At 54.0% G+C, this 22,881-nt stretch overlaps 1 protein-coding gene across 2 annotated transcripts in view; it reads left to right on the forward strand.

Moving 5' to 3' along the window:
* The window catches only part of Dnah17 (dynein axonemal heavy chain 17), a 108,405-nt gene that overhangs the window by 3,977 nt on the left and 81,547 nt on the right, over positions 1–22,881 (forward strand). For both annotated transcript variants that reach the window (XM_052193897.1, XM_052193896.1), the window contains exons 6-18: positions 226–351; positions 1,075–1,227; positions 1,354–1,440; positions 3,689–3,856; positions 4,219–4,335; positions 6,576–6,841; positions 7,512–7,707; positions 9,334–9,480; positions 13,850–13,958; positions 14,851–14,954; positions 16,301–16,441; positions 18,319–18,462; positions 20,547–20,729. In XM_052193897.1, the coding sequence (XP_052049857.1) occupies positions 226–351; positions 1,075–1,227; positions 1,354–1,440; positions 3,689–3,856; positions 4,219–4,335; positions 6,576–6,841; positions 7,512–7,707; positions 9,334–9,480; positions 13,850–13,958; positions 14,851–14,954; positions 16,301–16,441; positions 18,319–18,462; positions 20,547–20,729 (1,941 nt within the window). The remainder of the gene's footprint in view (positions 1–225; positions 352–1,074; positions 1,228–1,353; positions 1,441–3,688; positions 3,857–4,218; positions 4,336–6,575; positions 6,842–7,511; positions 7,708–9,333; positions 9,481–13,849; positions 13,959–14,850; positions 14,955–16,300; positions 16,442–18,318; positions 18,463–20,546; positions 20,730–22,881) is intronic.

The following is a 22,881-nucleotide window of genomic DNA, read 5'->3' on the forward strand; positions in this document are numbered from 1 at the left end:
CAACCAGCTGGGTGGTAGAGGCAGGCACTGGCTGGGTGGGAGAGGCGGGCACAAGGCATTGCAGAGCCCTTCGCTCCGCCCAGCACAGATCCCCACCCCCCCAACCCCCCAACCCCCACCCCCACCCCCACACCTGGGGAATCCTCTTCTGGAGGCCCAGGGCTAGCTGGGGAAGAGGTGGTCAGGGACACGGCCCCCTCCAGCAATCTGGGCTGTCCACCCTAGCTCCCCAGCTACATCGTCAAGGTGCTGAGCACGATCTGCTTCATCTGGGCCACCTCCGAGCACTACAACACGCCCTCCAGGGTCATTGTCATCCTCCGGGAGTTCTGTAACCAGATCATCGAGATGGTGACTCGTAGCCCCAGCCCCGCCTTCTCCCCCCGCACCCCCACACACACACTTCACTCCCCATAGCTCGGGGCATTCTCAGGCCTCAGCCTGGAGCCAAGCCTGGGGTGGCTCACAAAGATTTTCCCCAGCATGCCTTGCTAGCCAGTACCCCCACCAGGAGCAAGGAGGAAGGAAGGGGAGGAGGACAGTTGCCCTGAGAAGCCCCAGCACCCCAGCACTCAGTCAGGAACTCTGTGGGGCCTCCTACAACCCTCAGCATACACGTTCCTTTCTTTTCCTCATCTCAAAAGTACTGTCAGGGGCTGGAGAGATGGCTCCGCAGTTAAGAGCGCTGACTGCTCTTCCAGAGGTCCTGAGTTCAATTCCCAGCAACCACATGGTGGTTCACAACTGTCTGTAATGGGATCTGGTGCCCTCTTCTGGCCTGCAGACATACGTGCAGGCAGGATGCTGTATACATAATAAATAGAGTGGCCAGCACTAGTTGAAGGACCTTAACCCAGGCCTCCAAGACACGTTAAAAAAAATCCTGCTGGTAGCTCAACCCATAGGACCAAGAAAACCCCACGTGTCTCCCATGTCTGGTGATCCCTAATCCCCGTAGCCTGGACAGGGAGGAGTCCCGGGAGGACTGGCCCTCTTCCAGTACCCACTGCGCCGGGACCCTGAGGGGTGGCTCGTTAGGGATGTCTGAGGACGCCTGTCTTCTCCTCTGTCTAGACTAGGACCTACCTGAGCCCGGACGAGGTGCTGAAGGGCTTGCAGGGCGAGATAGAGGAGGTCCTGAACGGTATCTCCCTGTCGGTGGGCGTCCTGAAGGAGCTCTTCCACGCCTACGACTTCTGCTGCGCCAACATGAAGCTTTTCTTCAAGGTACCCACAGCCCCGCAGCGTGTTGGTGACCCCCTGACGGGTGGGCAGGCAGGTGGCCTAGCAGAAGCAACCATGGCTGCCCCTGGCCGGCCACTCACTGTCCTCCCATCCCCTCCCTTCTAACAGGACAGGCCGCCCGTGCCGTGGGAATTCCCCTCGGCCCTCGCCTTCTCCCGCATGAACTCCTTCTTCCACCGGGTGCAGACCATTGAGGTAAAATTTGAATCCCATTCCTTTTTGCCCCAAGTCCCTCAGAAGAGGCTCCTGGGGCTGGGCCCAGTGGTATTGTCACCTTATCACTAGAAGAAAAAAATAATCCACAGTCATCTCCTAGTTAGAAAAATCTAAGTGAGTGGTAACCTCTGTCTGTGAAGGAACGCTCTGGGTCTACACCTGGCAGCTCCTTCTTCCGCTCCAGTTTTGTCACCAGACTGTACAATGACCATTGTCAGCAAGCCAGTATCCAAAGGCAGAGTTAATGCACAAAATCAGTACAACAGGAGACTTTGGATCCCTGTGTGAGCATTGTGTGTGTGAGCATTGTGTGTTATGTATGTTTGTGTTTGTGTGTGTGTGAAATCAGTACAATAGGAGACTTTGGATCCCTGTGTGAGCATTGTGTGTGTGAGTGTCATGTTTATCATATGTTTGTGTGTGTGTGTGTGTGTGTATTGTGAGTGTTGTATGTGTGAGCGTTGTGTAAGCATTGTATATAACATGTCAACTGAAAATCCAAGGAAGCATCAAGATGGTTTCCCTGTGGAGGAGAGGTCGAGGGCTCCAGCTGGATTAGAGGCCCTCAGTGTGATTTTCATATGTGTGTGGTGAACACATGTGTGTGAGCAGGCGCATGCGCTCCTATGCTGGGGTACAGACCAGAAGAAGACATTGGTGCTCTGCTCTATCGTGATCTGCTTCATCCACCTGAGGCGGGGTCTCTCCCAACTTGGAGGAAGGTTGGCAGCCAGCGAGCCCCAGACATCCTCCATCTCTACCCTCACAGTGCCGGGGTTCTGAACGTGTGAGGCTTCACCAGATGGTTTTATGTGAATAAGCATTTTAACTGCATGTATGCATATGCACCATGCACACCGGGTGCCCACAGAGCCAGAGGATATCAGATGCCCCCTGGAACTGGCATTAACGATGGCTCCAAGTTGCCATCTCTGTGGATGCTGGGAACCAAACCCAGGTCCTTTGTAAAGGGCAGCCAGTGCTCCTGACCCCAAGCCATGTCTCCAGCACCCCCACACATGCCCAGATTGGTATGCAGGTGCTGGAGGCATGAACTCAAGTCCTGAGGTTTGTAGGGCCAGCATATCCAGTAGTCGAGCCCTCTCCTCGCCCCACCCCACCTTGCTTTTGAGCTTATGATTTTTTGCACAAGGCCTTCTTTTGCTTTTAACTTCATGTGCGAGACCCTCAACGCATTAAAAGGAGGAGGACCAGCGGGGCTGGGGCTCAGTCGATAAGGTGCTTGCCTCTCTCGAAGGTGCAGAGCCCCAAGTCTCACCCCCAGCAACACTGAGTGGAGTGGCATACCTGTAACCCCAGCATGTGGGAAGCACAGACAGGGAGACTCATCTATTAACACATAGTGGTCCACGTATGGGACGTCAGCTATACAGTGAGCTCGAGGCCAGCTTGAGCGGAGACCCAGACTCAAGAAGATGACTGGAGGAAGAGGATAAAGCACAGAAGTGGTGCCCATTGTCCTCGAGGTTGGGGACCCCCCTGGGAAAACAATATCGCCGGCACCAGTATCAGTTGAGGGGATGAGTTTAAGTCCCGTGACCTCGAAGTGGTTTAGCTTCAGGACCTGAAGGTTTAGCTTCAGGGAAGGAATTTACCACAGGCAGACAGCTAGGGACAGCTAGGCAGTGCGGCTTCTCATGGAAGTTCCCCGACCTGACGCCGCCTGGTGCCAGTATCCACCATGGAAGCGAACCAGATCCTCTCAGGGTGGGCTGCTTTCCGGGGGAGAGAGAACCTGAGGCTCGGCCGGAGCACGAGAGACCCTGGTACCTCTGGGGCACCTTCCAGACCTGAGGAGGCGGAGGTCGGAGCACCTAGAGAAAGGGGCTCTCTGGCCAGCGTGGGGGCCTGGACCAGATCCGAGCTTTCCTTCCCTCTCCCTCCCCACCCCCATCGCCGACTGCTGCCCGCTGCCCTCCAAGCTCCCAATGCAGAGGTGATTCCTGAAGGAGTCGCTCCTCCCCCCCCCCACCCCAGTCCTTTTGCTCCTTGTTCTAGAAATGGCTGTGAAGCACAAGAGCACTGAAGAACGCCTCCCCCCATGTGCCCCTTGCACGCCTCGTGTGCACCCCACGGTGGCATCCCCAGCCGGGTGTGCTGCTCGAGGGCTCTCCTTGATGGGTTATAAGATTCCCCGGGTTCTTGACATCATCCCCTCAGATGAATGGGCTGCTCATGATCCTTGCTCCTTCCCGCCCCGTGCTAGGACCTTTACAAAACGGCCATCGAGTTTCTGAAGCTGGAGAAGATTGAGCTGGGGGGCGTGCGGGGCAACATCCTGGGGAACCTGGTGACCCAGATCTACGACGAGGTCTTCGAACTGGTAAAGGTCTTTGCTGAGTGCAAATACGACCCTCTGGACCCCGGAGACTCGGTTAGTCTGGGCAGGGACTGACACCGCTGGCCCAGAGGGGGAGGGGTGACAGTGGGCGGGGTGACGTGGGCGGGGTGATGGTGGGCAGGGTGAGTGGCAGGTAATTCACTTATCCCTGGGAGTCAAGAACTTTAATAGGTTGTCACTGAAAGTGTAGACGCTCCAGCCCCCATGCCGATGCATGGACAGGATCTGGGGTCAGGGAGGGGAGATGGCTGTGTTGGGGATCCCATCCCCAGCTCCACAATCCACCACTGAGCTGTGCAGCAGGCCCCATCGCCACTTCACTCAACCCTGAGGCCTCCCAGCCTGGTGACGGCTCGGCTCGCTGCAGCTACCTGTTCTGCCTCCTTTCCTGTCAGAGTTTTGAGGATGATTACAATGACTTTGAGACTAAGATCCAAGACCTAGACAGGAGGCTGGCCACCATCTTCTGCCAAGCCTTTGATGACTGCAACTGCATTGAGTCTTCTGCCAAGGTATCGAACACTGCCCACCACTGCTCCCTGACTGTCCGTATGTATATCATCCCCAGTGAAGGCGGCGGAGCAGCCTGGGCACCCTAGGGCAAGGGACACCTTTCCATTGTCAGAGCTGGGTTTCCTGACCTCCGCTGGAGACTCAGGAAGGTTCTGGCACAGGAGCACCAAGATCTCTCTCCAGTAGAGCCGGGTGCCACCTCTGTTTCTGTATGCGCAAATGTAGAGGCATTGGAAGCCCTTAGGATGCAGCTGTAGTAATGGGTGAAGTCTGGGATTGCTTAGCTTGGGACTTGAGGTGAAGTCTCAATGTATGCAAAATATATGCAAATTAACATCATGAATTGAGTGACACTTGTTAAAGCAGGAAGGGAACTTCACCTGGTGTCGCAGGGCAAGGGGAGACACTCTGCTATCTCCCCCACTGCCATGGGTTCCGCTTCCGAGTCAGCCCAAGCAAGTGGGAGCCACTGCCAGGGAGCAGGTGTGGCCGGTGCCTAGATTACTAAGCACAGCATGGGCCTCTGGAAGGGTCTGGAGGAGGCGCCCAGCTGTGAGCCTTGCCAACTCTTTAGCTACCTCTATCCACAACATTTCCTCACGCACACCAGGCAGGAGTTCATGGTCAAGTTGATAACCGAAGTTAACAGTCACGTGCGCCTCAGGGAAAACAGACTCAACAAAACAGGAGCATCTGGTCCACTGACCATGAAGAGACAGCATACGCACCCCCAAACGGGCACACAAGGAACACACTGGAGAGAGCTGAGTCCCCCACCCTCATGAGGAGTGCCCACGTGTCATGGGCTCTTTTTCTGGGAGGGGCTGGTGGGCCATTGAGGGGTGGAGCCTTATCACCCCCAAACGGTAGCCTTGGCCTAGCCCAGGGCCTCTCCCTCAGGAGGCTTACTTCCGTTCCCAGTCACTTTCCAAATTCTCACTTTACCATAATCCTACTTTAAATAACTTAGGGTGGGGAGACCCTTGGGACCCCCCTCCAGCCATCCCTGTGTGACAAGTGAGACTATCCTGACTCTAGGTCTCCCTGTCAGCAGCACGTCACACAAGATCTGAAAAGTTTCAGAGAGTTGCTCATGTGACCTCCTACTTGCAGAAGAGAAAAGTTAGAGTTTCTTTCCCTAAAAACAGAGCCCCCCCCCAAAAAAAAGAGTCTGTAAGAAGGGGAGAGAAACTGGAGAAGAACAAAGATAAGGAATAAGAGAGGGAGGCCCCAAACCCACTTCCCAACTGTCACATGTCAGTCGCTTAAAGGGGGAGGGGAGGCATGGCTGTCTGCTGCGGGGCCCAGACACACCTTCTGCAGAAACATGCCACTCCATTCTCCATTTGGGCAGACTGAAAATTTCCCTTCCCCAAGGTCATGTTGTAGTCTTAAAGGGTCATGTTTTTGTTTGTTTGCTTGTTATTAAGATTTAGTTAATTTATGTGAGTACACTGTAGCTATCTTCAGACACACCAGAAGAGGGCACCAGATCCCATTACAGATGGTTGTGAGCCACCACATGGTTGCTGGGATTTGAACTCAGGACCTCTGGAAGAGCAGTCTGTGTTCTTAACCGCTGAGCCATCTCTCCAGCCCCTTAAACGGTCATTTTAGTAATGGTCGTGTTTTCCAAAGCAAAGCCTGAGGCCAGCTAAGACCCACGTAGGCCTGTGAGCACCTTCAAGAGGATGACAGGAGAGCATGGGCGTTCTAGGTGTTTCCTGTGAACTCCAGACACCTGACAAATTCAGACATGAGGCCACCTTGTGCTAGCTCCTCTCTGTGAACAGCCCCTCGTTTCTTTTGTGTGTGTGTGTGTGTGTGTATACTCACATGCATGCATACCAAGTACCTTTACCACTTAGCCACCTTCACAGCCTGAGGGCATTATGAGTGCAGCCATTCCCCTCCAGCTATCAGTGTACCCAGACCTGTCTGGATGCAGCCTGGTGCTGTTTCCCCGCTGCTGTTAGGAACTGCTCGCACCCCCTTTCTCCTGGGTCAGGAATAAATTCTCCTGACTTAGCTCTGGATTTAGCTGTCTCTGCCAGTCCCCGAGTTAATGCCTCCACATAAGGCAGCACGAGATCACACAAGCCACACAGAAAAAAGAATCCCATGGGGTTTCTGCTTCAAATGATTAGTCAAATCACCCCACATTTGGGCCAGTCCCGGAGACAGGGCTGGAAGCAGCAGGGACCCCAGTGATGCCACACCTCCTCCCATGTCTCCACAGCTCCTGTACATGTGCGGGGGCCTCCTGGAACGACCCCTGATTCTGGTGGAGGTGGTACCCCGGTACTCGGTCATGCTGGAGATGTTCAATACTGAGCTGGACAACGCCAAGCTCATGTACGACGCCCAGATGGCGGCCTCCGCAGACGGCCAGATACCGCCCATCCACAAAAACATGTCCCCCGTGGCTGGGCAGCTCAAGTGGAGCCTGGAACTGCAGGAGAGGCTGGAGGTGTCCATGAAGCACCTGAAACACATCGAGCACCCGTGAGTGCCAGGCCAGGCTGGGGAGGGCCCAGGCCAGCCCAGGCATCGTGGCCGCAGGGAGGGAGCTGGCCGGGCTTGTGTCTCCCATCTTCTAGCCTCTCAGAAATAACCCAGGTCCATCTGATTGGGAGCAAAGAGGCTGTCCACCACGCTTGCTAGAGTGAAGGAGTCACTAGTCCCGCATTTGGCAGGATTTCTGAGGCACACTGTGGAGGAGGGGAGGACACTCCGTAGCAGACTCAGGGATGCCGCGGGCATGCACAGATGGGGGGAGGGGGGCTGCTGCTGGGAAAATGGGGCATTCTGTGGGACCCAGGGGTCACGCTGCCTTTACCATAGTCTAGTCAGCCCCAAGCTGGAAAGGAAGCTGTGAGTTCCAAACAGATCTAGGGTTAGTTGGAGTTCCTGCAATGTGTCCTCCTGGGGTCTTTCCTTCAGCTCATGGGGACTGGCAGGCTAAGAATTCAGATACTGTAATTTTTCACCTGTGGCCCGGCTGTCACCTGATAGCATACCCACTCTGTCATCCTGGAAGGGACAGGGAGGGAGCTGACAGCCTGCTTCAGCACCCTGAGGTCTGGCAGCAGCCAATGGGAGCATTTCAAAAGACCTAGAAGGTAGTGTCAGGGAGAAGCCTGGCGCCCCATTGCTCTGCCCGACTCTGCCCCAGGGTCATGTCCAGTGTGGAGGCCAAGCTGATCTACGACAAGTACGAGGAGATGATGGGGCTGCTGAAAAGCTGCCGGGAGAAGAAATACCAGCAGTGGGTGGAGGGCGTGGACGAGGACTGCCACTTCAACCTGGGGCAGCCTCTCATCCAGCGTGACCCGATCTCCAGCCTCATCCAAGTCAACTTCAGCAAGGCGGTGTGTCCCCGGGGACGGGGGTGTCTGGTGGGGACAGGGGTGTCTGGTGGGGACGGGAGACTGAGAGGGAGAGGAAGGCCTCGGCTCGCCATGCCGCAGGCTGACTCCACCACCAACAGTGAGCATTTACAGAGGCTGCTCTGTGTACGTGTGTGTGTGTTTGTGTATGTGTGTGTGTGCATGGGAGTGTGCATGTGTATGTGCTTGAATGTGTGTGTGCACATGTATATAGACACATGTGTTCGTGAATGTATGTATGCATGTGTGCTCATGTGTGTGTGCACAGACGTGTATATGTCTGTGCATGTGCGTGCTCTAGTGTGTATGTGTGTACATGTGTGTGTACACGTGTAGATGTGCATGTGTGCGTGTGTGTTGCAGGCACAGGTTTGTTGAGTATTTTTAAGTGGCTAAGGTATAGGGAAAACAGTAGCATGCTTGAAACATCGTTGAGGCTGGAGTCTAGCTCAATGGTAGTGTCCTTGTCAGCTACACAGGAGGCACTTTGGTCCATGATTCCGACCGGGGGAGGGACTTTAAGACTGCTTTTATTCTTATAGATTTGATCTGACCAAACCCAGGACCTCAGACATACTAGGCACAGACTCCACCACTGAGCCTCATACCCAGACCTTTTCCTTTATTGGGAAATATGGAGTCTGGCTCTTAGTTCCCTCTCTCATGACTTCCCCACCCCACCCCCTCAGATTTCCAAGTAGCTGGGATTCCAGGCTTCCGCTATCTTTTTGGAAATCTGTCTGCATTTCCCATGATCCCAAGAGAAAGCATAAATTTAAGATTAAAGTCTCTGCATGACCCAGAGAGACAGGCCAGATAGTCAGGGTGGAACATTCCAGGGCTAAACCCAGATGGTTCAGATGTGTATATAAGGTGGAAAAGCCAAGTGAGTGCTCTACCTTGTGTGACCCTGTCCCATCTAGACATGGACAGTGACACCAGGAAGGCAGGGAGGGGACCGCAGAATGGCTTCTTAAAACCCTTCCTTTTCTCAAAATCCACTCCTTCCAGAACATACAGGCTGGGCATTGCTGTGTGTGTGCTTGGCACACACTGCTGAGGCCAGTCCAGTCTCCATCCTGTGCCCCACCCCGTGCTTCCATGGTAAGGGAGCGGGGTGACGGGCAGGGAGATGGCAACCAGCTGCTACTAGCAAAGAGGAGCCCCAGGCAAAAGAATGAGGAGGCAGAGAGTCCCCACAGCTGGGACACAGGGCAGATGGAGTTTTCAGGCATGCACGGAGGCCTTGATGAGAACGGCTTTTGGGACAGCAGTGTTGTGTTGGCTGCTGCGTCAATCCCCTGGGTCAACGTGTGAGGGAAGAGAGAAGGGAGCCGGGAGAGGGAAAGCTCCTAAGGAAACTGCTCAAGGGTCTAGGGCAGGGGATGGAGTTAAGAAACAGATGACATCATCGGCCCACTATGGTGATGTCAAGCTTTCCCGGGCTCGAGTCCATCTCTTGGGGTGAAGCCACCCAGCGCCCACCAGCAAGCACTGTGTCCCACCCACCCACCTTGAAGTTCCTTGACTGCAAGAAGCCAGGGGCAGCGGGGGCCCACGGCTGAGGTCACCTTCTGATGGGTTCTCTGCTCTTCCCCGGCCCTCTAGTTGGTGGCAGTCCTGAGAGAAGTGAAATATTTGAACTTCCAGCAGCAGAAAGAGATTCCAGAAAGCGCGGAGAAGCTCTTCTCAGAGAACGAAACCTTCCGGAAGTTCGTGGGCAACCTGGAGCTCATTGTGGGCTGGTACAATGAGGTGAGCTGGCTGAGGCTTGGGCAGGGACATTTGCATATGCAAATATGCCTCAAGAGTCATCGTTGACCGGAAGCGCCATGTTTGTTGGCCTCTGGCTAGCACTGCACGGTTCTGTGTAAAGGCTTCGGAGGTCTCCCAGAGTTTTGGCATAATACTGACGTCACCCCACATTGCTTCCATTACTTTGTGGAAGTCGGGGAGAGGCATCTTCTGGAACCCAGATGGGAACGGCAAGTGGCCCAGCTGGTGCTGAGGAAACTGAGTGCTGCGGGGCTGGAGAGAGACCACCACCCTCAGCTGTTGGCTCAAGAATCCCTTGACTCTCTGGCCCCTCTGACCCAGGGGTCCTGACACAGCCACCATGTACTGACAAGACTTCCAGGCCTTGATTAGTCAACGGTAGGCACGGGGCCTCGCAAGCATCTCCTGTGCCTGCCTCACTCTCGAGCTCGACCTGTAGATGGGGAAAGGCAGTGTGAGACTTGATATGGCACCATCAGGAAGTAGGCCTTACAGAAGGGAGTTAGGACACTGGAGACACAGAAGACAGTACTGGGGCCCCACCCTCTCTCTTTGGTCCTCTGATCACCATGAGGTGACCTCTGCTTCAAGGTCCTACCTGCACGACTTCGGCCTCACCACAGGCCCCAGAACACTTACACCAACTGTAAGTGGTGTAAGAATGAGACTGTGCAAGCCACCAGCTAAAGCCCTCAGGTTGGTTTTCTCAGGTATCTTATATGTCTGAAACAAGCAATCCCAGACATAGACAGTGGGCCAGGCCAGGCGCCAAGAGGCTCACTGCCACCACCATGACCTAGTGCCACACTCCAGGCAGCCCAGGACACCACAGACCTATGCCTTCCAGTTCTCGAGGTCAGAAACACGGAACCTGTCCACTGCAGGGGTTGAGGTGCTGGCTGAGGGGCAGGGACACCGTGGGATAGGATCTGTTTAGTGGGCCTCTCCAGCTTCTAAAGGCCACTGATGTCCTCAGCTAACGGCTCAGTGTTGTCAGGGCTCTCCGGGGCAGTGGAGTCAGGAAGAGACGGTGGCCTGCATGGACATAACAGTTGGCCTGTACAGGTATGGAGAAGGAACGGTTCCCAGTGCACCGCCTGCAAGCTGATGGCCCAGGAAGGGACTGCACACTAATTTAGACAGTCCAAACCCTGAGAACCGGGGGACCCAGCGGCGTAAATACAAAACCATGCCAGGAGAGGAGACCAGATGCCCCAGGCAGTGAGCCAGGAAAAGGGGCAACTTCCCCCCATTTCAACTTCCATTCCACTGAGGAGGCCCACCCACACTGGGAGGGCCCCACCGGGCCCACCCGATTCTGCCCCCTGCTGAGTCCTGCCGGGACAGCACCGAGTAGCAAACACAGGGAGAATGGCTTGGAGAACTAGCTGCCCCTGCCGTGAGGAAACTCACTGACAGCCACACGGGGATGGCACCAAGAACAGCCCCTGGCACTGGCCACACCCAGCATGTCAGCGCCACCCTAGATGCAGCTGAGGGGAAGGCTTGGGGTGCAGGCAGACTTCAGGGAAGGCCGCAGCGGCCTGGGGCACCTTCGCTTGGGACTTCCCTCAGGAGCGACGCAAAGGCCAAAGGTACAGAGGAGCCTCGCTAGAAATGTCGCACGCTCACACACACACACACACACACACACACACGCACACACACAGTCCAACCAGTAAAGCCCGACCGTGGCTGAGCTGGGCCTGCAATGTATTCAGCAGAGTTTCGCCGGGGGCAGGGACACGCAGCTCCGATCCAAGCATTTATAAAGCTGACCCAGGAAGATGGCTGAGTTAGGCTTAGGCCACAGGGCAACCCCGTGTCTCAAAAGAAAAAGACAGGGCCAGGTGCGGTGCACACCTGTGGTGCACAGCTGTGGTGCACACGGGGAGGTGTGAGATGCACACCTGTGGTGCACACGGGGAGGTGTGAGATGCACACCTGTGGTGCACACGGGGAGGGGTGAGATGCACAGCTGTGGTGCACGCGGGGAGGCGTGAGATGCACAGCTGTGGTGCACACGGGGAGGTGTGAGATGCACAGCTGTGGTGCACGCGGGGAGGTGTGAGATGCACAGCTGTGGTGCACACGGGGAGGCGTGAGATGCACACCTGTGGTGCACGCGGGGAGGCGTGAGATGCACAGCTGTGGTGCACACGGGGAGGTGTGAGATGCACAGCTGTGGTGCACACGGAGAGGGGTGAGATGCACAGCTGTGGTGCACACGGGGAGGCGTGAGATGCATAGCTGTGGTGCACACGGGGAGGTGTGAGATGCACACCTGTGGTGCACACGGGGAGGCGTGAGATGCACAGCTGTGGTGCACACGGGGAGGCGTGAGATGTACACCTGTGGTGCACACAGGGAGGCGTGAGATGCACAGCTGTGGTGCACACGGGGAGGCGTGAGATGCACAGCTGTGGTGCACACGGGGAGGCGTGAGATGCACAGCTGTGGTGCACACGGGGAGGCGTGAGATGCACAGCTGTGGTGCACACGGGGAGTCGTGAGATGCACAGCTGTGGTGCACACGGGGAGGCGTGAGATGCACAGCTGTGGTGCACACGGGGAGGTGTGAGATGGACAGCTGTGGTGCTAGCACACAGGAAGCAGAGGCAGGAGCATTGCTGTGGGTTTGATGCGAAGCTGGGCTGCAGAGTGAGACCCTGACCTGGTGAGTAAAGTGAACTGCTTCTAAGTCCAGTTCCGGAGTTCAGTCCCCAAAGATCCATACAATGCCTGAAAGTTGTCCTCTGGCTAGGAACACACACACACACACGTAATGAAAATTTCCGATATATTTTTGCCCTGCCTATTCGCACCATGTCTCTAAAATGCCAGTATCTGTCTTAACCAAACTTCCTCAACCCCACTTTCTCCATGCCAGCTGCCTCTCAGCACAAGGTTTTCCTTCCTAGGGGCAGTGCAAATGCAGTGCTCAGAGAAAATGGAAGCCTTGGGAGGGTGTGCTGGGCAGCTTTATGTCAATGTGACACAAGTGGAAGCCACCTGAGAGGAAGGGATGTCACTTAAGGAAATGCCTCCATCAGATCCGGCTGGAGGGCATTTTCTCAGTGGCTGATGGAGGAGGGCGTGGTCCATGTGGGTGGTGCCGTCCCTGAGCTGGCGGTCCTGGGTTCTATAAGAAAGCAGGCTGAGCAAGCCTTATGAACAAGCCAGTGAGCAGCACCCCTGCATGGCCTCTGCATCAGTCCCTGCCTCCAGGTTCCTGCCCTGTCTGGGTTCCTGTCCTGACTTCCTCCAGTGATGGATTATAATCTAGAAGTGTAAACCAAGTAAACCCTTTCCTCCTCAAATGTCCTTTGGGTCATGGTGTTTCATCACAGCGTCAGAAACCCTAAGGGAGGTGGTAAGCAGAATCAGGCCTGTGGACTGCAGCCAGTGCACACAATTTTTCTATAGCAACCTGGTCTTCAGGACAGAAGATGGCTGGGACAGCCAGCAGAAGCCAGCAGTTAGAGTTGAAGCACAGGGCTCCCCGGAAATCCACCCACAGACTCTGGTTACAGACACAGATGAGCCGCACAACACTATCTCAGGACACATGCTCTAAAGAAGGGCTCTGCCTCTGGGAGGAGTCACTGTCCTGCGTGTCACAGACAAGCTCTGACTAATGGCTCCCTCGGTTACTTTTGATTGTTTGGTTTTGTGGGTCCACTTTTTCAAGAATCAATTACTTTCAGGGGTTACACAAGGCAGAGTCAGGCGGAAGTTGCAGGCTCTATGCTGTGATAAATAGACTCAGTTCTCCCCAGACATGGCTTTCCCGCCCCCACCCCCCACTCCCCCACCCCACCCCACCCCCGTCTGGATTTCAGACGTTAGATTTCTGACCCTACCAGAGGTTTTGCAGCAAGAAGCATTCCTTACCCATCTGTTTCCCAACGTGATCATCCTTTCCATGAGGAACAAAACAAACACATTTTCAAATCCTTCAGGTTAAGAATCATTTGAGAAACCAGAATCACCTGGAATACAATTCATTTTATTTTGCAGGGTATTTTCAATTATGTGTGTCTGCCGTATTTTTGTGGGTACCCTTGGAGGCCAGAGGCATTAGATACTCTGCAGCAGAAGTTCCGGCTATGAGCCACCAGACATGGGTGCTGGGAATTGAACTCGGATCCTTCCAGAAGAGGAATGCACACTCTTAACCACTGAGCCACCCCTGCAGCCCCAGGAATGCAACTCCCAGATAAACAATATCGATCATGGCTGGTGTAGTGGTGTCTGAAAATGGGTCCTCAGCGCCATTAAACTCTAAGCAGTTTAAAAATCAAGATTTGGGGCCCAACCCCTTAACTGCACGGCATTTCTCCTGCAGATAAAGACTACGGTGATGGAGGTGGAGTTCCCGCTGATCAAGTCGGAACTGGAAGCGATTGATGTCAAGCTGCTGAGCGCTGAGACGACATTGTTCTGGAATGGCGAAAGTACCCAGACCTCCTTGGTTTTGAGGGTTTGACCTGTGGAGCACCTGCCCTCTGACGGGCTGGGGTAGTTTGGGGAGAGTTGTGTGAAATGCTGTCATCCAACTTCTTGACCAAGCCAGAAACCTTGCCCACGTCACTCACAGACCTGGGCAAAGATCCCCGGGGAGCTGCCAAGGGTCCAGCCATTCATTTCCTGACGGAACCCCTGGAGACCCAGCCCTCCTCATGTCTACCCCGTGCACACCGCAAGTCAGTAGAGAAGACATATGGTCTCTGATACTCAAGGCAGATGCTGGGGGAGAGGAAGGACAGGAAATGGCCGGCCTCCTTCCCCACTCCATCCCACCAGCAAACAAGGCAGTGACCCTCACTTTCCCCAACCCTGGGTGCCCTTGGGGTCTTGATGAACCACACACTGCTATTTTCTTCCCCCTGAGACCTTTGCCCTGCCTTTAGCCACCCTTCCACCCCCACTATGCTCCACTGTCTCCGCTGAAAGGTGGGAGCAAACGTCACCACATCTATGACACGTGGGTCCCCGGACTTTCCCTGCAGAAACAGTCTCCATTCTCCTCCCTCACAGAGCACAGCTCTTGCCCAGCTCCCTGAGGCCCTGGCAGCTTGTGCAGGTGCCCGGCCTCTTCCTCCTCATTCATAGTTGGGAAGGGGCTCAATCTCAGGAGCCTGACGTGAGGCAGGGTCCACACCTTGGGCAGCGAAGGAGACCCGCCACCCTAGTGGCAGATTGTAGCTCCACTTCACTGCAGAGAAGTCACAACGGTGATGTCTGGCTTCATGTGGTAGATAGAACAGAACCCTTAGCAGGAGCCGCCCTGCCATATAGAGCTCTGATAGGGTTCCCGGGGTCAGATTGCTTAACTTTGCATCGCAGATGTGATTGAGTACATCCAGGAGATGCGGGAGATACTGCACAATCTGCAGACCCGGATCCAGAAAGCCAAGCAAAACATAGACGGGATCACCCAGGCCATGCAGGTAAGCGAGCTGCGGAGGGCAAGGTGCCTGGGCCACGTAGAGGCCTCCGACAGGGGCTCCCGTGTGATGGGTGGCCAGAGAACCCCTCCACCCAGTGCTCTGGACTGTGATGTCAGCGTGCTCCCAGAGCGGAAAGAGCCTTGTCGCTCGGCAGAGCCCACTCCACTCCAGTCCGTTACAGTCAGGGGGCCTGGCCATGCCAGGCTTGACACTAGGAATAAATTGTGGCAAGAGCTGGCAGTGCACAGCTGATCAGAGAAGAGGCAGCTTCTGGGGGTAAAAGACCTCAAATTTCCAGAAAGTCGAGGGACATTTCTCTAGCCTCCATTGTGGGTTTCCGTAGCCTTAATTTGCAAAACGCTTGTGACTATGTGTTCAAAGGGAAGTTGTGTGTGCATGCACGTGTGTGGTGCATGTGAGTGTACATCCGTGTGCGTGCACATGTGGAGGTGACCATCAGGTGTGTGTCTCAGTAGCTTTCCATCTTACCTTGTGAGACAGGGTCTAATGAGCCTGAATCTCACCAGTTGACGGACTAACTAGTCAATGAGTCGCAGGATGCAGCTGTTCCAGCCCGCAGTCCCCAGCCCCTCACTGGCCTTAGAGACAAACACCAGAGCACCCAGCTTTGACACGGGTGCCGGGATATGGGTTGAGGGCCTTGTATTTGCACAGCAAGCATTTTATCCTCCCCAGTCTAGAAAGCGTTCTTTAAAAAAAAAATCTTTCCTCTCATAAATTCTGTTATATAATCTTATTATATGCTTAAATCAATCATGCAGCTGGACACGCGTGGTGGGGGAAGGTAGCTATGAGCTAAGTGCATTAATCCTGCAGTGCTCAGGAAGCTGAGGGAGGGGACCCTGAGGTTGAGCCCTGTGGTGGAGTGTGGGTAAGGTATGGCGGAAGGCCCAGCGTCCGAAAAACAAAACAGCAACAATGAGGACAAACTACACGGAGGCTGCAGAGCTGGCTCCGCAGACAAGAGCAAGTGCCCTGCAGAGGACCCGGGTTCTGTCCCCAGCAGACACTGGGTGGCCTGTGGCTGTGGGCACTCCGTACATGTGGTACACACATAGATAAGCAGGCGCACACACACATGTCTGTACATAAAAAAAAAAAAATTAAAAGCACAAGAGGAAGAGCAAAGCCACCCTGTGCTGCCGCCGCCTTGTGTTTTGAAGTCTGTCTTCGCTTGCATGGCACACTCACGCCCCCGAGAACTCCCCTCAAGAGGGCTCACAGCTCACAGGGTACACAGGGAGAGCCCAGCAAGGGGCGGGGAGGCTCGGGGCCGGACCAAGTGTGCCGTCCCTAAAAGGGCCGGATTCGGGGTTTCCCTCCAGGAGTGGTCGGCCAACCCCCTGTTTGAAAGGAAGGATAACAAGAGGGAGGCCCTGCTGGACCTGGACGGCAGGGTGGCCAACCTGAACAAGCGTTACACGGCCGTCAAGGAGGCTGGTGTGAGAATCCAAGCCATGGTTGCGGTAAGGAGACGCCCCGCCCCCCGACCCAGGGGTCTTTTGGAAGCTGCTTGCTTTTTATGGAGGAGGAGAGAGAAGAGGGGTAGCCAAACATCTCATTAAGATGACCAATCAGAAGTGTTCTGGTGGCCACAGAGTCCGTTAGATTTCATCCAAGGCGTCCTGACCCAAGAACACCTTCAAAGCCCAGTTCCTGTTGTCACGTGCCCGTGCTCTCTCCCAAGGTGGCCAGAGCACCACCAACACCTGCATTAAAGTCCATACGTGCAGGTGACATCTTCACCCTAAGCCAACAAGGGCAGGCTGCTGCAAGCTTACGTGTATCCGCCGTGGGTTCCCCACATGTGTGTGTGAACACGGACATGTGAGGAGCCCTTACATGTGTGCACGTGGCGGTGTGTCACAGACAGCACGTGTCAGTCTGTGTGCAGATGGGACATGCTCCTGCTTAACCGCCTAGAAAGTGGCTGTCTTTGATAGAAGCTAGCAAAGAGAGCAACGCTGAGGGGGGTGGGGGGAGAAAGGGAGGAAGAGAGGGAGGGAGGGAAGGAGGCCAGAGCTGAGGAGAGCAGCCTCACCTGTTCCGGCTTTAGTTCCTGCTGCCCGGGTGGCCAACTTCAGTAAGACAGAGCAGTCAGGGTACCCGGCTTTGTTACCATGTCCATTTACGGCTGTGACAGCCACTTGAACCATTTCTTTCTGCCCCCACACTAAAGTTACCCAGGATTCTGACTTCTGTCTCCTTTGCCTGACAATTAGGCTGAGTTACATTCATCTTTGTGTCCACCTATAGCACACAGTGTCTTACAGATTCATCCATTTGTTCTTCTCCCAACTGTTATATATTTCTCCACCCATCCATCCTTCCCTTCATCTACCTCTTTATTCATCCCTGGCATCCACTCATGTACTCATCAACCTACCCTTCTACTGTCCACCCATCCATCCATCTATCCATTCATCCACCCATCCATCCATCTATCCACTTATTCACCCATCCACCCATCCACCCACTCATCCACCCACCCATCTGCTCATTTATCCTCCCACCCATTCATCCATCCATCCATCCTCCCATCATCCATCTATCCACTCATCCACCCATCCGTGCATCTAGCCATCTATCCACTCATCTACCCATCCATCCACCCATCCATCTACCCACCCATCCATCCATCTACCCATCTACCCACCCATCCATCACTTAGTCATCCTCCCACCCATCCACCCATCCATCTACCCATCTACCCATCCATCCATCACTCACTCATCCACCCATTCATTCATCCACCCATCCATCCACCCACCCACTCATCCATTCAACAATTTGTTGACCCAGTCATCAACCCCCCACATCCATCTGTTCATCCCCAGTGCATTGAGCTCTTTACCACTTCTGTCCCAGATACTGTCCTGTGTCAGAATCCAACGGCAAAGGGGATAATCTAAGCTCTTTGTCACAAACATGGTCATCAAAGGAAGGTACAGATCAAAGACAAGATAATTGAGGGTTGTCACTTGTACTATCGTGGCATAAACAGCAGGCTACTAAAGAAAATGTGGGTGGGAGCAGGGATAGGAATCCCAACCCAAGAGCAATAGTGGGTGCTCAAGGACAGCCTTACAAGGAGGTGACGCCTGAGCTGAGAGCTAAAAGATTAGAAGGCTCGCCTTCCAGGAATGGCAAGAAGCCCCGTGCATGAAGCCTTCTATGGGAAAGAGCCCAATGTATTCAGAGGGCTTAAACCATCTGCTTTGAGTGTCTGTAGACCAAGAGGACAAAGGCACATGGGTGATGCAGCCTGTCACGGGATAGGTTGAACAGAGAGCTAAGTGGCAAACCAGTGAAATCACAGCCAATGGTGTGCTTCTGTGTGCAGGAAAATGCAGAACTGTTCAAAGCAGATACAACCAGCCAGTCCTGGAAGGATTACGTCAACTATATTGATGCCATGGTCTTAGATGAGTTTGACCGCTTCATTCGCAAATCTCTAAATTACTTAACAGACAACATGACTATGGATGTAAGTTACTGTGTGTGTGTGTGTAGTGTGTGTGTGTGTGTGTGTGTGTGTGTGTGTGAAAGCAAGATCTGTGTTGGAATTTATGCTTCAGATCTGCCTGATGAGTGAGTGGGTTGTTTTATGGATTAATAGACTTAAAGTCTGTTTGTGGTAGCCAGCTTGCCCTGGGTTTAAAACTAAAGGACCTGCAGTGCCAGAGAACACCCAATCCCAGGCCCTCAGGACAGCCAATCACTTTTGATCTGCCATAAACTAAATGTAGAGTATCTAAGAAGATCTGAGAAACTGTTCCTACCTTGCTGCCAGGTGACACTAGGCACCCCTGATGTCTTCCTGTGGCAAGGGCAGAGGGGGCTCTTCCCAGCAATGCCAGCAGCTAAGCTTCACCTCTGTATCCAAGGCGTGCTGGTGTGTTCCACTGAGTTGTGTTCTCCAAGGGGAAGATGCCCTCCCTACCCACACCCTGTTCCAAGGTCTACCAGTCAGCACCAGTGCCTTGTTACAATGTCTGCCAGTTAGAACTCCTTGCTCTCAAAAACACCTGAGAACTTCAAAAGCAACTTCAAAGAAGAAAGATTTCACTCAAGGTCTCAGAGATTAGACTCCATTACTCCTGGGCTTTGGTGAGAAAGCCCCACTGCAGGGAGCCAGAGCAAGGCCACTCCCCCTGGCAGCCAGATGAGGGGAAGCTCTCCTTCATAACAAAGCCCTTTCCCCACAAAACTCTTCAAGCTACATATCCATCAACAGATTGGTCCACTAATGAGGTCAGAGTTCTCCAAGTTCCATCATCTCCAAAACCCTTCTATATACACTGGGACATTTCACTTCTATACTGTAATACAACAGTTCCCAAATGCTGCCAGTAAGGGAAGGCAAAGACCCACCCAGCTAGCAAAGGACAGGGTGGTAGCATCAGGAGGGCCTCCCTCAGCCACAGAGGGCAGACGGGCCATGTGTGAACCTGGCACTGCTGGTCAGTGATTGTTGTTAGGATGTTTCCAGCTGCTATCACAGAATACCTGTGTCTGGGTAAATTATAGACAACAGAAGTCTATGCAGCTCGTGGTCTAAGGTTAGTAAGGGACCCTTCTGGAGCAGGTCTTTATGTTGTAGGAAGAAAAGAAAAGGCAAAAAATGCAAATTTGCAGCCTCAAGTCCATTATGGTCAGAGTCCACCCCCATGATGAGAAGTCTGCCCATCACACAGGCTCATTGGTAGATTTGCATCAACCACAGCCATGACAAATGTGCAGACCTGACATTCTGCTGGTGCAGGCAGGCATTGCTTCTGGTAACAGACATACAAGGCAACCCCACGCTGTTGCTAAGCATCAGCAGTAAAGGTGACAGCAGCAGAGAAGGGGATTGGCCATCACCACCACAAAGATCCCCCCTTGACACTGCCAGAGAGTTCCCAGCAGCCCCATGGCAGGAGGCAGCCTCCAGGTTAGTGTTCAGAAAAAGCCTGACCATCCTTCATGATGACTGACCATCTATATATACCCTGTAGGACCTCTCACTACCTGTAAACAGCTCTCCTCGTCATAGAGAACTTGGGGTGCTCCCAGTCTGTCAGCCACAGCTATGATGGGACCTGAGTCTGAGGTAGTCCCAGAAAGGACAGTCTTCCTGCTTGCAGGCCATAACACATAACTGGAGAGGCAACCGGAACAGAGGGAAGTGCCCCAGAGTAAACTCAATAGCGTCTCCTGACAGATGGAGTTGGTACCCTGTAGCTTTGCAGCCTCTCCAGAGCCTTTAAGATGTGGACTGGCTGCCACCATGTGGGGATACAAGGGCTTGCTGAGCAAGTGGTGAGGGCAGCCATTGTCTCACCTTCCAAAACGACAGCCTGGAGTCACAGTGAAGTGATTGACAGCACGAAGTTCAGTGACCTGCCTTGCTCCAACCCCTGCTTTTCCCCCAGCCAACTCTTGGCTGTCCTGAGCTCATGACTGCATCTGGCTGAAGGGGCCTGCATTAGCAGGAGACATCTACACTTTAGCCAGATCCTGGAGTGGGCGACCCAGGCACCATTCAGTATCAGCTGAGGTACTAAGCGCCCAGGAACTTGTTTTCAGGAGAACATTGCTCCCCTGTTTGAGATCCGCATGGAACTGGACGAAGAAGGGCTGACCTACAACCCATCACTGGAAATGGGCGATGAGGACGGCTTCCTGGCGCTGATCGAGGGCTTGATCAATGACCTCTACAATGTGGCCAGGCTCATCCCTCGCCTGGCCAAGGGCAGAATGAACTACAAGGTCAGTCTCAATCTCTTAACGTCGTTGGCATTTCCCTGCTTGGGCGCCAGCTAGTGTTAGCCTAGCTTTGCAGAACATGATGATGACAGTTCAGAACGTGATAGTCTGTGCTTGCTGTCCCCTAGTGTCCCCAGTCCCAAAGGGCTGATATTCCCATTCTCTCTCTCTCTCTCTTCCTCTCTCTCTCTCTCTCCCTCTCCCTCTCCCTCTCCCTCTCTCTCCCTCCCTCCCTCCCTCCCTCCTTCTCTCCCCCTCCCTCTCTTTCTCCTCTCTCTCTCATATTCTCGAATCTGGCCTTCCAAGTGTCCTCTCTTCTGGAGTCTTGACAAGTGTCCCAGATTAGTTCTTTTTCTCACTGCTGGGACAGAAGCACCTGAGAAAATCAACTGTAAAGAGGAGGGGTTTGTTGCAGACCACAGTTGGCCATGGTGGGAATGCTTTGGTAACAAGAGTGTGAGGTGGCCAGTCACAGTGTAACTGCAGTCAGGAAACAGCAATGAATGCTGGGACTCAGTATGCTTTCTCCCTGGTGCCCAGGTCTGGGAATGGTACTGAGTCTGACATGGTACCTAGTGCTCAGGGTCAGACATCTGGGCCATGGACTACTTCCCAAAGGCTCCAGCTCCACACTCAGCATAGCAGCTGAGGATCTCAAAGCTGTACCGCTTGGGACACTGGTTAATCAGTCCCGAGGAGCTAGGAGCCGGCAAAAGGAGGGGCCAGATATGTGACATTATCAGAGCAGCGGATACAGTGTGACCCAGGGCACCTGTCTAAAATCGTATGAACCTAGGGAACTGGGTGACCTCACAGGAAAACTCCAGGAGAGAAGCCCCAGGCAGTGGTCCACCTTATGCAAGCCAGACAGAAAGTCCCTCTGCTCAGCCCACTCTGACTCTGCCATGGAAGCAAAAGAGAAAACTCTGACCCCAGTGGCCTCCTGGAACTGACCACATGCCAAGACCAGAAGTGCTGGTGTTAGCTTGAAATACCAGCCAAAGAGAAGGCTTCATGCCAGCCTGCTGGAATCGCACCCCAGGTGCTTCCATTCCCCACAGCTCACTTTAGAGGGTCCTGACCAACAGACTACAGGCGCCTGGTCCTTCTGCTGTAATTGTGGGCCTTCCTCCCTGTTCTCTCAGCACCCTCAGAGTCTACCTGCAGCTCCTATGGCCACCTTGGGACTGGTGCCTGCTTTGGGTATAAGATTATGGCTCCTCCTCTGTGCCAATCAAAGAAAAGGCAGGAAAAAGGTGTTGCCTAAAATCTTGGGGACCCCCAGTGTCCCCTCTTAGAGAAGAAAATGGCCATAAGCCTTGAGATGAGGTGGGGCTAGGGGTAGCACCAGACTGCAGCTGGTGTGGAGGGTCTTTAGAAGAAGGGTAAGGACCCCTAATGTTTTAGCATGGGGTTTAGACATACTTAAGCTCCAATCTCCCTCTGAAAAAAAAGAAAAAGAAACAATTACGCCTCTCTGAGCAGGAGCCTGAAAGGCAGGCACACCCGGCCGAGCCTCATGGTGGGTCAGCTCATTGAGACTGCACAAGGGAGGCAGGAATTCTAGGGGTGAAAGGTACGACGTACCTTTCCAGCCAGGGGTGGTCCCAGCCAGGCCCCTAACCTGCCCCCCATTGGGTTAGCCATTAACAAGGGCAGGTCTCCACCTAGAGGTGGGTTCCATTCTTTACAGGATGGAGCAAACCTGGGCAGAGCCACTCCCATCTGTTCTGCACCCACAGAACTGTGGCGCGCAGAGATGCCTGCGCCTTGGCATAGAGCAGGTGGCACGTCAACCTTAGAACCAAGATACACCGCACACAAGTGTAAAGGGGGGCTCTGAGGAGGACACAGGGGCAACTGAAATCCCAGCCTTGCTAGGAGCCTTCCTGTGGTGTGTGTTTGGGTTCAGTGGTGGGACAGAGAGACACACCCACATCCAAACCCACACATAAATAAAAAAATAAAATACATTTTAAAACATAATAAAGCAAAACAAAGCAAAAGACCATGCTAGCCTGAGAGAGTCTGCCCTTCCTAGAGAGCCACCAAACTCAACAAGACAGCCGAGGGCGCAGTCTGATCAGCCTCTCCCTGACAGACTGACCTGTCCCAGATCTGTGCTCCTTAACCTCCTCCATCCAGTCAATGCCTC

The sequence above is a fragment of the Apodemus sylvaticus genome, chromosome 10 (genome assembly GCF_947179515.1).
Source record: "Apodemus sylvaticus chromosome 10, mApoSyl1.1, whole genome shotgun sequence".
NCBI classification, from domain to species: Eukaryota; Metazoa; Chordata; class Mammalia; order Rodentia; family Muridae; genus Apodemus; species Apodemus sylvaticus.